This window comes from Macaca mulatta, chromosome 6, assembly GCF_049350105.2.
Source record: "Macaca mulatta isolate MMU2019108-1 chromosome 6, T2T-MMU8v2.0, whole genome shotgun sequence".
Taxonomy (NCBI): Eukaryota; Metazoa; Chordata; class Mammalia; order Primates; family Cercopithecidae; genus Macaca; species Macaca mulatta.
Window position 1 is genome coordinate 39,531,130 of NC_133411.1, and position 18,306 is coordinate 39,549,435.

Consider the following 18,306-nt stretch of genomic DNA (forward strand, 5'->3'; position numbering starts at 1 on the left):
CCTGCTGTGGCCCCAGATCACGGAACAAAACTGGAAGGGCCAGGATGGGATCCAGAAGAAGTCAATTCTGAGAATCTTGGTGAAAGAAGCCAAGAGGACATTTAACTCATCTAATGAAAGCAGCATGCTCAGTGGCTGGCAAACAGTGTAACTGACCCTGAAAACCCATCTCCTAACTTGTGTTCAGTCTGCTATTTACAAATGATTCTTATCTCTTCATCAGAAAAGATAAAACAATGATTAGATTTTCCACTTGCTGGTAACAGAAGTTTAAAGGATCGTAATTATGTTTCAGAGTCTTACACTCTGAACATTTTATAAGTTCTGGCAGTGCGCCTTTCCCTGATACCATTCCTTACCCTATAATGCAGATGAATGAGATATTTTGGTCATAAAAAAAAAGAATGACCAGGCCGAGTGTGGTGGCTCATGCCTGTAATCCCAGCACTTTGGGAGGCCAAGGTGGGTGGATCACAAGGTCAGGAGTTCAAGACCAGCCTGACCAACATGGTGAAACCCAGTCTCTACTAAAAATATAAAATTAGCTGGGCGTGGTGGCACATGCCTGTAATCCTAGCTACTCAGGAGGCTGAGGCAGGAGAATAGCTTGAACCTGGGAGGCGGAGGTTACAGCGAGCCAAGATGGCTCAGCCCCGGCGACAGAGCAAGACTCTGTCTCAAAAAAAAAAAAAAAAAGGGGGGGGCCAAGGGTAACTTAATTTTGTCCCACCTAATCTTCAGCTCTGTATTTTGTAACCTTAAAACCTGCAATCCAGATTGTGGTTTGGTCTAAGATGGGAAATTTTCCTACCTCACTGTAACAACACTTAAAAAAAAAAAGTCATATTCATAAGCAAATTTCAAAACACTTTGCATCATGATCTGTTTGGTAATTCCCCCCCCCCCACCCTACCCGACCCCAACAATGTTTCTCTCAGGATATAGTATAAAGGTGACTAGGACAATGAAAAGGTAATTATTAGCCCACTGTATACAAAATTAGTATTATCACCTTTGGAGGCACAGAATAGCCCTAAGATCTTTCCAAAGTACACAGTCAGCTGGTGTCAGGACTGGAAAGAGAACGTTTTTGTTGGATGCCTAGCATGGTTCACTGCCTGGTGGGTCAGGCGTGGCTCTGACCTCCCTTCCCTTCCCTTCTAGACATTCCAAAATCCTCCCTTCTGGAAGCACAGCCCTCTGAGAAACTCACTGAGTTCCCTACGGTAAACGTGGGTTTAATTTTCCAGTAAGGCAAGGTCTTAAAGATAAATACAGATGGAAGAAAACGCTGGAGCTGTCACTGACGTCTTAACCATGTCCCTCGTAAAAATCTGCTGTGTTTTGGCTTTCGATTTTGTTTAGTGAGAGTATTCATGAGTGGTCATCTTTCTTAAAGGGCCAATACAGTAAAATTACTTTCCGGACACCTCTCTATCTTGGTGGCGCTCCCAGCGCTTACTGGTTGGTCAGAGCAACAGGGACAAACCGAGGCTTTCAAGGTTGTGTGCAGTCACTCGCTGTGAATGGGAGGAGAATCGACATGCGGCCCTGGCCCCTGGGAAAAGCACTCAGCGGGGCTGATGTGGGTAAGTGGCTGCCCGGTGGGTTGGGGTAGTCTTATAGGACGTATGTCTTATGGGACTGCCTTTCTGGCTTGGCCCATGGAGGGAACAGCAACATTAGGTGCTACCTTGGGAAACTGGTACCTGCAGAACGTCAGGAGGGAGGTGGGCCCCAGGGGTGAGGCTGGTGCTCTGCAGACATGCTGACTCTGCATCTGAACACCAAAATATGGTAACAGTATGGTGCACCAAACACTGGTTGTGTCTTGCTAGCAATTTGGGTCTCATCATGAAATATGGCATGGTCTTATTGGACAAAGCAATAAGCAATCCAGCCCATTTACCTTACCTCACCCAGTCCAGTGGAAGAGCTAACACAGTAATGTAAGAAGAGCTTTCATATACTCTCTGTTTCTTGAAGAAGTGGTCGAATTCTAATTCATGATCACAGTGCCAAACATTTTCTCATACACTCTCTCCTTTACTTTCACACTAACTCTAAGAGGTAGAAATTATTATCATGCCCATTTTATAGATGAAGAAACTGGGGCTTGCAGAAGTTAAATAACTTATCGAAAGTAGCAGGCAGAGCTAGGCTTATTTTTAAAGCAATAAGGATGTTTATTCTATCACTGAAGGCAGCAGGTAGATAATTCCCAGGTTGGTTAATTCAGGGACTGTCTACTAGAGCTGCCATAACAAATACTGCAAACTGGGCGAGTTAAACATCAGAAATTAATTTTCTCACAGTTCTGGAGGCCGGAAGTCCCAGATCAAGGTGCTAGCCAATTTGGTTCCTGGGGAGGCCTCTCTCCTTGGCTTGCAGACAGCCACCTTCTCACTGTGTGCTCCAGGGATCTTTCCTCTGTGTGTGAACAGCCCTGGTATGTCTGTGTGTCCAAATATCCTCCTACAAGGACACCAATCAGAGTGGATTAAGTCCCCACTCTTATGACCTCAATTAACCTTAAATACCTCCTTAAAGATACTATCTCCAAATACAGGGAGTTAGGACTTCAACTGTGAATTTGGGGGGAAAAACAGTTTAGTCCATAACAGGGTCTCTATGATATCAGGACTCTGGATCGATATCTCTAGGATACTCTCCTTTTCACTCACTACTCTAAGCATCACATCCTTATGACTTTGCCCTTGGCCAAGTCTCTTCCTTGAATCTCTTTTCCCTCCATCTCTAAGATGTTATTTTGAAAGAATGCACAGTGAACATCATAGTCTCATTGCCTAGATTCTACCGTTAACATTTTGCTGCATTTTCTTGACCACATTATCAATTCATCCCTCTCCCCATTCCTCAGTCAGAGGTAGGATTCAATCCTCATGACTCCTAGAACAGTTTTTTGTTTTGTTTGTTTTTCTTGTAGCTAATATTAGTTGAGCACCTACTTTAAGTAGGCACCATTCTAAATTACTTTGATCTTTCCAAGGTTATTATGAAGTGGGTGCTATCATTAGCCTTACTTTACAGATAAGAACCAATGGGGCTGGACGCGATGGCTCACGCCTGTCATCTCAGCACTTTGGGAGGCTGAGGCAGGCAAATCACCTGAGGTCATGAGTTGGAGACCAACCTGGCCAACATGGTGAAACTCCGTCTCTACTAAAATACAAAAATTAGCTGGGCATGGTGTCACGCCTCTGTAATCCCAGCTACCCAGGAGGCTAAGGCAGGAGAATTGCCTGAACTCAGGAGGCAGAAGTTGCAGTGAGCTGAGATTGTGCCACTACACTCCAGCTTGGGCAACAGAGTGAGATTCTGTCTTAAAAACAAAACAAAAAACCAACGGCACGGAACAGTTAAGTAACTCGCCCAAGGTCACACAGCTAGTAAGTGGTAGAGCCTAATGTGACCTCAGCCATACTGGCACCAGGGACTACCCTCTTAACAAAATAACTACATCAGTGGCTACCAAATTGTTTCCCTCCACCTTGTTCACTCCTATAGGTGATGCCATTGTTATAACTATAAAAGATGCAGTTTACTTAACAAAAAACGTTTACCATCCATTGATTACTTGGTCAAAGTAAACAGTAAGCAGCAATGACTGAAACAATTGTTAAAGTTGTCACTATGGTAGGACAATGTCTCCAAAATCCATTTTCTCTCTGTGATGATTCAGAACATAAGAACCAGCCATTCCATTAGGAATCGCATGCCTTGTTTATGAGCTTGGACCCTGAAGGCAGATTGCCTGGATTTGAAAAATGTTTGCAACTCAGTCTCCCCATCTAGAAATAGGATCTACCTTATAAGATTATTTTGTTTACATGAGTTGTGGTGCATAAAAAGCACTTAGAATAGGGCTTTGCACATCGCAAACATTTCATAAATATTTCCTGTTATTAATATTATTATTCATATTCTAATCCTACCCATCAAACCAGCTATCATCTGTTTCTTCAGGGGAACAGCCCTGAATAAACCTGGCAGTCCTGAGATGGCATGGAAACCTCTGACAGGTAGTTCAGAGGTTGCAAAGTTGGGCAAGAACTGATTTCTGCCAGCTTTGTTCATTCCGACACAGTGTGATACCCGCTTCTCCAGCAGGTGGCACCAAAAAGACCTCGCTTGTGGGCTGCAGCTCCCTGGATACAGCTATTGGATTACTGTATAGATTTCTCTCTGTGAATGTTAATGGCACCTGTCAGCCATGTTGGTGTTTTACATTTCTTCCCATTTCATTTTCCCCAGGGTTGTAAGAGTGGGGCTGGTTATCCTTCCTCAGCTTTCATGTTTGCTGTCCTTTGGGTTACTCCTCCTGAAATTCAAGTTTTCGTAAGTCAAACGCAGCCTCACCAGGGAGGTCATGGTTTCCCATCTGATATCTCTAACTTGGCATTGCCATCTTCAGCTGTGACTTTTTCTCTGCCTTCCCACTAAACCTGTTTTCATTCCCCAGAGGGGCCTTTCATTACTCAGTTCCTTCCACTTTATCTCCTGTCTTTCGTTAGACTGTTCCCAGCTCCTGTGCTCTCTGCAAGTCACATTCTACACTAGTTAGTCAGATATCTCAGCAAATTTTGCGTTCTCTGGTCCAGCTCTTGATTATTTCCATTCAGATTCTCAAACCTATATTTCCACCGCTCATTTATGCCAATCCTGTCTTGGATATCCCCACTCTGCTGGAGCAGTCACAGAGCCACTTCCTAGATTTGAGATTCAAGGGGTCTGTGGTAACCATGGGTCTCACCTGGCTTACCAGCTCTTTTCCTCATTTCACTCAATAAATACTTCACTGAGCACCTGCTTAGTGCTTGTCACAGTGCTGGGTGCTGGAGATCAAGTAATGAACAAGGCAGGATCTGGCTCAGTCCTCATATGGTTACCATGAGGAGAGACCAAATTAATATAATAATCACACAGTGAAGGTGAAGTTACACCTTGGGTAAGTGTTATGAAGGAGAAGTGATGCTGCAATGGTGATGTTCAATAGGGAGGTTGTAGGGTTTGGGGGCCGGGGAAAGAGTTTCTCAGAAGAGGAAGTTAATATGAAGCAAGAGTAGAAGTGAAAATGTGGAGAAGGGAGAGAAGGACATTCCAGGCGAGGGAAGGGCTTGTTCCAGGGAAGAGGAAGTGGGGGATGGGTGCCTTGATGTAGTTTGTGATCCCCTGAAAGCTCATTAGAAGGGGCTTTCAGGGATACATGTAGACCAGCTGAGGTCTATTGCAGTAGGTCACATGACAAATAACGGTTTAATCCAGGTGGTAGTGGTGGTAGAAACAGAGAGAGATCTGACAGATCATTAGGGGAAAAATAGGTGGGCCTCGGTTATGGATTGGGGGCTGGAGACAGGGAAGTTTCTCCTTGTTCATAGTCTCTTTAAGGAACTCCACCCAATGATGTTCCACATTCTTTCCCCTCCTTAGAAGTCTTATTTCTCTTCTACCTCTTGCTTTCTTATCTAGCAGAAACCTACACAACAGCTGGCCTGTGGTAGGCGCTGGTGAAAGTGACTTTACATATTGATGATGAGGTCCGTGTATACATGACCTTGTTGCACCCACCTCTCCTCCCCATCACTCTGAGTTGAGAGTTTTCCCCCTAAAATGAACCTGTTCAGCTACACTCTGCACTCACCCTTCCTGGCTTCCCTGGGCCCTTGCTGCCAGGGTTCTCTCTTCTCAGTAGCCTAGGGGTTCTTAACCTTTTTTGCACTGCAGCCCCCTTTGGTGGTCTGGGGAAGCCCATGGACCTCTCTCTTCTCATAACGATGTTCTTAAATGGAGAAAAATAATATATGTAATATTATAAGGGGAAACAATTATACTGAAACTCAGCCCTATCACATATTTTTTGTTTTGCTTTTACAGTAATATATGTGCTCCTTTATAAAGCATTAAGGAACAGAATTATTTAATGGTGGGTGAAATAACTCCCATGACTTCAAAGTAGCAACAAGTATAAATGATACTTTGAAATATGTGCAATAAATGGAATGTGACAACAACTGTGAGGTCTATTGGTCACAAGTCACAAGAACTACTAATACTAGAAGTATCTTGCCTGCATTGAAAGTTGATGGAAATACATACCCAGCTCCAGGCAGAGGCTAGGCAAAATACAGATGCAATATTTTTTCCTTCTCGGTTCACAGAGCCCCTGCTGTGGCTTACTCACCTATGCTCAGGTTCTCTCCAGCTCACACAAGTGCCATGCCTTGTGTGACCCTGTACCCACACCAGTTTGGTTACTCTGGGAACCTCTCTCCGTTCTTTCAAGGCCTGATACCAGCACTGAGTATTTCCACAGTCATCTTAGACTTAAATCCAACCAAAGCAACCTCTCCCTTTGCTTTGCAGAAGTCAGGTCCTGTCCACAGCCACTCTTATTTCTTCCCTCCTGCACCATTCTTTTAGTCTTTCAAGCTACAAATATTGAGATTGTGCTGGAGGAATCTTCTTGCCCTTCGACCACTACAATGAAGCTCTCATTGCTTCCTTCCTTGGATGTCTGATCCTTCACAGTCTCTCCATTTTCTTTGTGGCCACCCTGTTCACTCCCCTATAGGACTTCTTTCCTCTCCTCCACTCCTGTTACTCATCAGTCTGTCTTGCGTGCCATTCCCAGAGTAATCTTGCTGAAATGCTGCTTTCACCAAGTCAGCAACTCCATCTGGCTTTCATGACCTCCCCTACCCTACCCCCACCTCTTAAAAAATAGTTAAAATGCATAAGATTTGTAAAGTAATCCTTTTCTGTTCATCTAAAATAACATACAAGGACCCCGCTCCTTCCTGTGGATCCAGCCAAGCTCTGGGAAGGAATCACAACCCACAGAAATTGGCAGGGCTCAGGGACCTTTGAGAGTTTGGCTCTTTAAGATTGAAGTCAGCCAGCATCTCTGTGGAGAGTGCAAATGCTGGGGGTGACATTCTTAGGGCTGTAGCTGGAGACCACTGGCCATGTCTGCCTGAATATTCAGTAGCCACCAGCTGGAATTCACAGAGGCTAGCCCACCCCAGCTGGGGTGGCAAGCCATCTACACGGGCTTTAATTAAATTCTGTTAGCAGTCCCTGAAGTCAGTCTCCTCTCCTGGGTCTACCCTGGGTGTCTGGCCCTTACCCGTCCTCCCAGTGAGTCTTTATGAAAAGTCTGGACCAATTCAAGGAGGGAAAGGTGAGAGATTCATCCGGCCGAGATGACACACTCAGGCCAGGGGAGGCTCCTGCCCTCACAGGGTGGGCTACCAGCTCATGCAGAGGGAAGCCTTGACGACTGGGAGAGAGCACAGCTGGACCCTTCATTTCCAGGGGCACGCCCTTCTACCTCCACCCCCAGAAAAAGTGTTTTGTACTCCCTCATCTGGTTCTGGGCCAGATGGTCGTCCATCTGTCTAACTGATTTCTTACACTCAAAGAGAAAACACAAAGAAGCAGAAGAAAAACAGCCCATGAAAAGTCCATTTGTTTTCCTCTGATGACATGCACTTGAAAATGACAAAGGATACCCTTTCTGGACCTCTCTGATCTGTTTGGTGAAGAGAGCTCACTCATCAGATGTTAAGCCTTTCAGCCTTCTCACTGCAGGCCACCGTTCTGTCCCTCATCAGGGTGTAACTTTGGAAGTAGAAATAGGGGTTCTGAAACCCATGTGCCAACGTATTATGGGGCCCTCTCTCTCTGCTCCCTACCCCAGACAGAGGAGTTGACAATCCAGGTGAGTTAATCTGCTTAGATGTGGCTGGGTAACTCCTTCCGTGCCTACCTTGCTTGTCTCAACTTTGAACCAACAAGGCAGCAGCACTTAAGCTAATTGGGGTCATGCAATTTAGAACGCTTTTAACATAAACACCCTGTTGACGTTGGAAGGATTGAAATATGCTCTTGTGGGAGCAACAGAGAGATGAATTAAAGCAGAAACAGCTCAGTCATCCCAGTTAGTGGTCATAAAATTGCCCAGAAATATATTATTTGATTCATTGTGTCCATCATGTTTTTTAAAGTCTCTGTGGCTCTTCGTACAGGACAAACCAAAATCAAATTAAAATGAAGAGCAGGTTCCACTTATCCTGAAAGCCTGTTTGCAGTTGTGCAGAGCTGCAAATCAACAGGAGTAAGAACTAAACTGTATTTATTCAGAACCATGAGCTGCTGGTGGGGTCAGTGCCACTGTGTTGGACTGGCACACATGGCGGATGGGCTTTGTAATTCCCATTCTGTATTTAGGGGAATGCAGCAGTGGAATCTGCGATGAGGCCTCGTGCGTCAATGGTGGCACCTGTACAGCAATCAAAGCCGACTCCTACATTTGCCTCTGTCCCCTTGGGTTTAAAGGTCGACACTGTGAAGATGGTGAGAAAGAAGCAAGTTGATGGCGGTTTCTATCTGCATGTTAATTTGTGTAGATGTACTTTATCATCAATGTAGTGTTTTGTTTTTTTGTTGTTGTTGTTTTTTGAGACAAAGGCTCCCTATGTTACCCAGGCTGGAGTGCAGTGGCACATCTCGGCTCATTGCAACTTCTGCCTCCTGGGTTCAAGTGATTCTCTTCTGCCTCAGCCTCCCGAGTAGCTGGGACTACAGGCGTGTGCCACCATGCCCAGCTAATTTTTGTATTTTTAGTAGAGACGGGGTTTCACCATGTTGGCCAGGCTGCCCCCAAACTCCTGGCCTCAAGTGATCCACCCGCCAGGCCTCATCAATGTACTTTTAACAAAGCTAACAAAGCCCTTTCATTTTTATGGGATCAACATTGCTTTGTTGGGAGAGATGGGGGAAACTTTTTTTAAGCAGGTTGGAGTGTCTGACTGCCAAAATTTGTTTAGTAAAGATAACTCACTCATCTGATGTTGAGCCTTTCAGCACTTCTTACTGCAGGGCACCTTCCATCCCTCAGCCAAACATATGTTCATTTCAAGATGCTAAGAATGAGTAGGCTCCTCTTGGCCCTTGAGTAACTTTTTTTTCTTTTGAGACAGAGTCCTGCTCTGTCACCCAGGCTGGAGTGCAGTGGCACGATGTCAGCTCACTGCAAGCTCCACTTCCCGGGTTCACACCATTCTCCTGCCTCTACCTCCCAAGTAAAAGCCTGTATTGGTATGGTTTGTATCAGACTGAATTCAAAGCATTTAAAGCTCATGCTCATGCTCTTTAGAATATCTGTCAATTTCTGATAAAAGATTGGGAAGGTGGGGCCAGGCACGATGGCTCAAGCCTGTAATCCCAGCACTTTGGGAGGCCGAGGTAGGCGGATCACGAGGCCAACGTGGTGAAACCCCATCTCTACTAAAAATACAAAAATCAGCTGGGCGTGGTGGTGCATGGCTGTAATCCAAGCTACTTGAGAGGCTGAGGCAGGAGAATTGCTTGAACCCAGAAGGCGGAGGTTGCAGTGAGCCAAGATCGCGCCACTGTACGACAGTCTGGATGACAGAGCGAGACTCCGTCTTCGGAAGAAAAATGGATTGGGAAGGTAGACACAGAAACATTAGCAATGTGATGGGACAAAATTAACCTTTATTTGTACTGTTCTACTAAATTATTCCACACTTTAATACTGTATGTACAGAGAGTATGTAAATATACATACATGCACACACTATGTGTATATAAACATGGAAACACACATACACACAAATACACGTATGTGTGCACACACACACAAATAATAACAAAAAATTTCAAAGATTTTGGAAAATCATGGAGGGTTCCAAAAATGATTTTGGAAAATCATTTTTGCCGAATTCTAAAATTAAAATAAAAAGAAAATAAAACTGAGGCTAAGATCACAAAACTAGCCAAATTCTTCCCTAATTCAGATTTGGACCTAAGATACCATGCTGGGGAAAACGTTTGTAATCTCAAATCTCATGTCACCTAAAAGAGGGCATATGAGTCAGGGTAAGCCAACGCTGTTACATACCATCTCATATTTCAGAAGCCTTACTAGTCAAAGCTGGTTCTCGCTCATATTACAAAATCACTGCCGGTCAGAGGCAGTGGTGAGAGAGGGCGTTCTGCTCCACACAGTTATACAGGGACACAGTTTCCTTCCATCTAATGGCTCTTCTAGGACCTTAGAGTCCTCCACTGATACCTGCATCCTGCCAGCACACAAGAGGAGAGGAGGAGCATGGAGGATGGAGGGAAGTTTTAGGGGCCACACCTAGGGTTCTCTATGATTCTTTCACCCATATTCTACCGGCCAGAATTCAGTCACACCAGCAACCTAACTGCAGGGCTGCTGGGAATTATAGTTTAGGTCTGTACCCCGGAGGAAAAGAACACAGCTGTGGGTGCACATCTGGCCAGTTTCTGCCACAGATTGATTTCTAACACCGTGCTTGTTTTTTCAGCTTTCATCTTGACCATTCCTCAATTCAGAGAGTCTCTGAGATCCTACGCTGCAACTCCCTGGCCACTGGAGCCCCAGCATTACCTTTCCTTCACGGAGTTTGAGATCACATTTCGGCCAGACTCAGGAGATGGTGTTCTCCTGTACAGCTATGACACAGGCAGCAAAGACTTCCTGTCCATCAACATGGCAGGGGGCCACGTGGAGTTCCGCTTTGACTGTGGCTCTGGGACCGGTGTTCTCAGGTGAGGGCTGAAACCTTCTGGGACCCTTTCCCTTAAAAAGGCAAATAGTAACCGCTTCAGAAAAAAACCCAAATTGCCGTTCAGCAGCTCACACTCGTCCTGTCTTCTCTACATGCTTATCTTCTGAAACTTGTGCTGACTTGTCCTGCTTCAGGCAGACGACAGGCTTCCCGTAGAGAGTACTCTCCTTCCCACAAGGCTTCCTTTTCCCAAATAACTACCCAACAGGTGCAATTCTATGCTTCAAACTATGGAAAATGGACTTGCTTCAGGTGGAGGTAAACTGCCTCCATTTCCACCTAAAGTTATGCCACGTCATCCGCAGAAACTTGACAAACTGTAACTAATCAGCATCTTATACAGAGCGTCACATGATGGGCATCCAGCAAATACATGTCAATTAGTAAAAAAGTATTAATATTTTTGGAAAAAATGTCCTTGATGACCTCACTCTAAATTTTCACTTTCCTCTTGAACTATTTCTTTAATGGAAACTGACAGTGAATCGTCAGCAATGCAAAGACTGGTTCCCTAAGCAGTATGCTCAGGAAAGATGTGCGATGAGTGGTTTCAATAGCATAGCAGGAAATGGGTGCTTCTGCAGTACTTGCTGGTATTTGCAGAACTGGTCTGAGTAGTCAAAACTTTCCTACTGTTATCTAGTTTATGCTATTAAATTACTTAGCAGGTGGATTGTTCCTTGCAGCCTGTAGTTTGTAGATGCAGATGCTTTTATTTATGTCTCCCATCTTTTTATTGCGTTGATGGTAGTTTTAACCTTCAAGCCGGAGGGGCCACTAATCGAATGCAGACATACTTCTTGTTCCTACGTTTGTCTAATGCTTCTCTTTTGAAACTCACTAGAATGTTTTGCTCCATGGTGCCCTGTAACATGATATCAGTTAGTCTGTTGTTTCAAAGAATGTTGCAAACTGTTTTCCATCACTCTTCATATTGCTAGACTGTCATGTTTAAAAAGAGTATGTGGGTGAGATGCTAAAACTATGCATTGCCCTTAACTACTGATCATTTTTCCTGGCTGACAGAAAATGCTCACTGCATTAGGTTTTAACAGTTCTTAAAAAGGATGGTTTGTTTTTGTCCTTGTGGCTGAATTCCTGCACATCAGTGACACCTTCCCCCTAGGGGAATGGATAAATATTGTTGTACCTCTGGTTATGCAAAAACATCCTATATTTCAAGACAACTTTGGTGGGGATTTAATTGATTCAATTTACATATGATTATGCAAAATAGCCTAAGCAATTCACTTAGAACTGTATGTCAGGTTGACAAAGGAAGACACCTTGAATATGACCTTGCACTTTTAAATGGTTTTCTTCCTGGATAAGGAATGACCAGAAAGATCCAGGAGAGGATCGGGGCTCATCAGCCCTCCTCCTGGACAGACTGCCCCCTCCACACTGCGTCTGTGCAGTGGCAGCTCCAGCTGTGGGGTCACGAGCACATGGAACCCTTAGAAGTCCTGCATTTCTCTTTCATAACTCTGTGCTTATTTTTGACACAAGGTGTTTTTAAATTTTTTTTTGTACATTTATTAAGTTATTGTTTCACTGCCTGTCAGGAAAGGCAACTGGAAAAAGAATTTTTCAGAATTAGGTGATGAAGGCCGGGCGCGGTGGCTCAAGCCTGTAATCCCAGCACTTTGGGAGGCCGAGACGGGCGGATCACAAGGTCAGGAGATGGAGAGCATCCTGGCTAACACGGCGAAACCCCGTCTCTACTAAAAACACAAAAAATTAGCCGGGCGAGGTGGCGGCGCCTGTGGTCCCAGCTACTCGGGAGGCTGAGGCAGGAGAATGGCGGGAACCCAGGAGGCGGAGCTTGCAGTGAGCTGAGATCTGGCCACTGCACTCCAGCCTGGGCGACAGAGCGAGACTCCGTCTCAAAAAAAAAAAAAAAAAAAAAAGAATTGGGTGATGAAAATGAGGCAAGAGTTTCTAAGGGACAAACCACCATCTGCCCCCTTATCCCATCCCCTCCTGAGCGTAACCTAACAACAGTGATTACTCTTGGTGTTTCAGATGCCCCATTGGAAGCTGTTTATTTTGAAAACCATTTCAAAGACTTCTTGCTTAATTAAGAAAATGCAGTGAAAACCCAAACTACAGGAAGTTGCAGAAGTGGCCAGATCATTTTAACTTTAGGAAAAGGATAAGATGGGCAAATTCATTATGAACTTGATTAAAAAATCACAACAATCGAAATGAGTTCTTGACGGCCGTGATCGATAAAAGGATGTTGAAGAAGGTGGCATATTGACAGCAAATGACCTCTGCAGTACAAAAACATGAAATGGCTCTGTTATGGAGATAGACCACTTAAAAAGGGCTGCTTATTTCTTTATTGCATATTGATTTAGCCAAGGTGATTAAATTCTAATTGCTAAGAACAAATCACAAAAGCATTTGCCAAAGCAAAAAAAAATCAAGCGAGGGGGTGGTGACCTTTCAATAATTGTGCCCATTGGTATTCCTCATGGTTTTCTAAAGATGATCCAGGACCACGAGATAACTGGGAAGTTCAGCAAGGGCCAGGAACTAGACATTGCTAGAAATACAAATGCAATAATGAGTGTCTTTCTGCACACCTCACTATAAAATGTAATGAGTAAAACTTGCATAAATATCATTAAACTTTAAGCACTTCCACTTTGAATGAATAATTGAACTTTTAATGTAATTTTAATCATTTTTACAATATCAGAAAATATGGAATCTATTTCCCTCCCAATATTTTATTATGAAAAATTTCAAACATATAGAAAAATTAGAAGAATTGTACGGTAGGCATCCTGATACTGAGCACCTATAGTCTGTAATTAACATTTTGCTATATTTGCCTCATCACATATCTAGCCATTGTTATATCTGTCCATCCATCCTTCTTATTTTTAAAAAAAATTTTCACGACCGAAACAAAGCATCTAAAACTGCAGCTTCTCAAAGAACCACTTGTTCTTGCCCATCTGTTCGTCTCTTCAAACTTGACCTTGGCCTCCCATTGGGCCTTGTGTTCAAGACCAGGGTCTCTGAAGACATCTTTATTGATGACAGTTTTGTCCAAGGGGATATCTGGTGGCTGTAGGGGCGATCTGAGGTGCCATCATCAACGTTCTTCGTGATGACAGCTTTGCGTTGGAGTAGCGTCTGGCCAGGACCACCACCAGTTTTCTAGGTTTTACGAATGTGCCCTTTTCAACAGCAACCACTCAGGCCTACAGCAGAAAGGTCCTTCTTATTTTTTATGCATTTCAAAGTATGTTACAGACATTGGTACACTAAAGAATTGATTTTTTACATCATAGCTCCTATAATTTTTCTCTTCTTCCAAGCTTGTGCGCAATCATGACCATATTTTACCTTCACACCACCTCTCATCTAGAAAACTTATATCACCAGACTCACTGAACCCCATTTCAGGCTCATTGTAAGGAACAAATAAAACAATAAATGCAATGCTCCTACTGTATGAAGGGGTCCAATAAGCAGTAACTAATCCTGCTGTTGTTACTAAGCAGTAATTAGTGTTTTCTTTTTACTGAATGGATTGGGGTGCCTAAGGTTAGCATTAGCTTCCTCATGGCTAGATTGACAAAAATGATCCATAACATGCTAACCCATGCTCGGTTTCCTTCTATGTTAGTCAGGGTTCTCCAGGGAAACAGAACCAATAGGCTATAAATAGACATGTAGAGAGATTTATCCTGAGGCGTTGGCTTGCATGATTATGGAGGCTGAGAAGTCCCATGGCCTGCCGTCTGCAAGCTGGCAGCCCAGGAAATTTAGTGGTGTATTTCCAGTCCAAGCCTGAAGGCCTGAGAACCAGAGAGCCCATGATGTCCGTCCTAGTCCAAGTCAAAGGCCCACGTACCAAGAAGCTGATGATGTAAGTCTTGGTCCAAGTCTGAAGACCAAAGAACCAGCATCGAAGCTCAAGGTCAGAGAAGATGGATGTCCCAGCTCAAGAAGAGAGAGCACATCCCCACTCCTCTTCCTTTTTGTTCAGTTCAGAGCCTCTGCAGATTGCATGATGCTTGCCCAGGTTGATGAGGGCAGATCTTTACTAAGTCTCCTGATTCAGATGCTCATCTCTTCCAGAAACACATTCACAGACACACCCAGAAATAATGTTCTACCAGCTATGTGGGCATTCCTTATCCTAATCAACACGATACATAAAATTAATATCACATCTTCCTTCCACAGGAGTGAAGATCCCCTCACCCTAGGCAACTGGCACGAGCTTCGTGTATCTCGCACAGCAAAGAATGGCATCTTACAGGTGGATAAGCAGAAGGTAGTGGAGGGAATGGCAGAGGTAAGAACAGCACACCTTTTCTCTTGATGGTGAGTGTGAGCCAGAGTACTGTTTTCTGCCTGTCTTGGTACAAAAGCAGCACAGTGTTGTGGTTAAGTACATGGACTTCAGTGCCTGTGTGAAAATCCCAGCTCCCCATTGGGCAAATTACTTAACTTTTCTATCACTTAGCTATAAATGGGGATAATAATAGTATGGGCCTCGTAGAGTTGTTGTGAGGATTAAGTGAGTTGACACCCAATACGTTTAGCACTTACAAAATTGCCTTTCACCTCTTCACCTCCCACCTCCATCTTTGTTCTTATCAGCTGCACCAGGTAGTAGGTAAGAACACGGACTCTGGGGTAGGGCCCATGGTGCATGGAGGAGGCCTGACAAGAACGGGCTGTGAGTCCAGACCCCTAGGGCTCAAAATCCGGCTCAATTACTTACCAGTGGTGTGAGCTCATACTGGTTACTTGACCTACCAAGGTTGTTTTTCTTGTCTCAGCATTATCCTCTTATCAATGGGGATAATGGTGGTGATGATAATAGTGCCTACTTCACAGAGTTGTTTTGTGAATTAAAAGAATTATACATGTAAAAAACAGCAGTACCTGATGCCAGGTCAGCACTAAATAGCTTTACTTAGTAGTAGTAGCACTAGTAGTAGTAGTAGTAGTAGTAGTGGTAGTGGTGGTGGTGGTGGTGGTGGTGGTGGTGGTGGTGGTAGTGAATAGTGTATGGTTATGGACTCAAGAGGATAGGATTTCTACTGAAGTTTATAACTTTCCTGCATGATTTTAATTCCAAGGTCATGTACAAAGAAAAATAACATTTTTAGGAGGAAGTCAGGGAGATTTGCTTTAAACTATAGCCTGCTAGGATTCTGCAAACACACACACAGTTTACAGTTCCTCAAAAATAGAGGGGACTTTAGATTTGCCAATATCTTACTTCCCACCAGTTTTCATTCTGTGCAAAGGAAGATTTGCAAAGGACATTGACAAATTTGGGTATACTAATAAGCAAATAGACTAGTAGAAAAAAGAAAAGGAAGGAAAAGGCACTTTTGCTGGGGAAAGAGGTACTTGGTTGGAGAGAGAAGAAAGAGGGTCACATATGTCCAGAAGCCAGCCTGAGGGGCTGCTGCAGTGGGAGGACCAATTGGAACCACGGACCTCCTTGGGAATGAGGGGAATCCCAAATTGGGTTCTGTGTCAAGGGGTGGGCACCCTTCACACCTAGAAAATGCTCCATATATATCTGTGGAAGGCAGGAAGGGAGGGGGAGGGAAGAAAGGAAGGGATGAAGGGAAATTGATTTTAAATGGAGAACCAGAGTCACTTCTGGTGCAATCCAGAACATTCTAACAGCCGACTTTACTCCAAGACAGAATTAGAAGCTCACAAGAATGCACCTGGCTGTCTGTTGGTTTAATGATATAAATTCAATTGTATCTCTCTAGATCTTAGTTGCAAACATCTGTAAAACAGGAACAAAAGCTGAGGATGGGAATGTTTGTAAACAGTAGGGGCAGGGTCCATGACTATAAATAAGTTACTCTTCAGGACGCTGCATTTACTATTAGGATTTAAGAGATGACACATAGGTAAAAACCACACCTCAGAGTTTCTATCACTGCACATCAGCAAAAGAGCATGAAGCCAATATGGTGGCACCTGCACCCTCCATTTTGACTTTTTGACCTTTGGTGGCATGTGGGTGAATGGAGCTGACTGGAGTTTTAAAGCAAAAGAAAAGCAAAAGGAACCCACAGGAAGGTGTGGCTTTGGTGTGTGCATTGGAGGGACGTTCTGCTGAGTCTACTGTGAGCCAGGAGTGGGAAGGCCAATGCCTGATCTGCATATGCTAAACCTTCATCAAGTCTTTTCCACAAGGAATTCGGTTCCCCCGCTGGCCATATCATGTTCGAAGTGTGACCGACAGGGCAGTGGTCTTAGAGCTCAGAGACAGATGAGGGCAGGGGTTAGAGTACACTCTGAGAGGCTAACCCAGGACCTAAGCACCCAAGAGCCTGTGTGCAGACTAAACCTGACCACCAGGCTGCTCAGCTGGCAGCACTGAGAAATACCAGCGGCCTGGGCTTGGGTCTGACTATGCAAGACGCATGGAAGAGCAGTGCTTCTGAGACTTTCAGGAAACTCCAGCCTGGAGGTTTGCTCAGCTTTGCAAACTGCTTCCAGCCAAGCCAAAGTGTAGGATCCAGACATAAAACCCCTCACTGCAGAGCAGGCCTGGCTTTGGTGGGGGCTGTTTGCTTCTCTCCTGCGGTCCCCCTTGGGCATGGCAGCTGCAGCCCTTCCACTTGTCAGCAGGAGGGTGTTGGACGAGGATTTTGATGAGCAGCCAAAAGGAACTGCTCCTCACTCCACGAGGCCCCGCCGCTGGACACAGACATAATGCAGTTTTTTTTCCTAGCAGCCAGCTGCTCTGAAACCTCCTTGACCCTGTGTCCTTCCTCCTTTCCTCTCTCCATCTTATTTTAGCTTTTGGGTAAGAGCAATGACAAGAGAAAGATGCCTGTGGGTTTGTGGTGACAGTTCCTGACTGGTTCAGTATTCTTCTGGGCTACAAGAGTTCCTGAAAGCCTTTGTGCTTCTTTGATAACCTCCTAGTTAAGTAAGAACCCTCAAAGCTGCCTGAAGGCTATTGACAGAAGGCACTTCGGTCAATTAATCTAATTGAAATTTCCCTGGGCTACCTGGCTGGACCCAGCCACTGTGGGCGCTCCCTAAGATAAACAGAGCCTCCTCCTCCATGGCTCGCCTGTCTCGTCTTCTCTACCCTTGACATGACCCCAGATTCATTCTCCTCCTTCTGGCCAATGATCTTCCAAAGCACAGACCTCTCTCTCTCTCCTGCTTAAATCTCACTGTTTTTTTGGGTAAAGTTCATGCTCCTAATGTGGCGTATAAGGCCCTGCATGCTCTGGCCCCTTCTCGCCTGTGCCTTACACTCACATTCTCTCTAAGCCCCAATGTCTTCCAGTTTCTACAATGTTAACTCTTCCCTGACCACCTGCCCCACTCCCTGTGTCTAGGGTAGGATATGAGACTCCCTTGTCCAGCACCCCGGTGCACCCATAGCCACCTGTACAGTTCTTCCCAGTGCTGATCTCACCTGCTCTTTCACTTGTCTGTATTCCCTACTTGCGTAAACCCCTGCAGGGCAGGGGCTGCGTCTTTCTTATTTTCTGCTGTTTGTCCAGCACTTAACATAGTAGATGGGGCATATTATAGTAAGTGCCCGATAATATTTGTTAAATAAACGATCAAAGCTGCTAGTATTTGTATTTCTTTTATCGTAAATCAAAGGAAATAATAACTTAACATTATCTAA

General features: G+C 44.5%; 1 protein-coding gene and 1 pseudogene across 4 annotated transcripts in view; one reads left to right on the forward strand and one right to left on the reverse strand.

The window, feature by feature from the left end:
- EGFLAM (EGF like, fibronectin type III and laminin G domains) overlaps positions 1 to 18,306 on the forward strand; it is a 200,477-nt gene that overhangs the window by 152,406 nt on the left and 29,765 nt on the right. For 2 of the 4 annotated variants that reach the window (XR_013418163.1, XM_001083277.5), the window contains exons 12-15: positions 1,400 to 1,589; positions 8,251 to 8,376; positions 10,380 to 10,623; positions 14,853 to 14,964. Coding sequence is in view for 2 of the 4 variants with exons in the window: in XM_001083277.5 (XP_001083277.2) it covers positions 1,400 to 1,589; positions 8,251 to 8,376; positions 10,380 to 10,623; positions 14,853 to 14,964 (672 nt within the window). In the remaining 2 variants the exon portion in view is untranslated. Of the gene's footprint in view, positions 1 to 1,399; positions 1,590 to 8,250; positions 8,377 to 9,981; positions 10,286 to 10,379; positions 10,624 to 14,852; positions 14,965 to 18,306 lie in introns of those variants that run through there. The other 2 variants (XM_078004405.1, XM_078004404.1) reach the window with 2 other exon arrangements.
- Positions 13,571 to 14,024, reverse strand: LOC114679005 (large ribosomal subunit protein eL27 pseudogene; annotated as a pseudogene).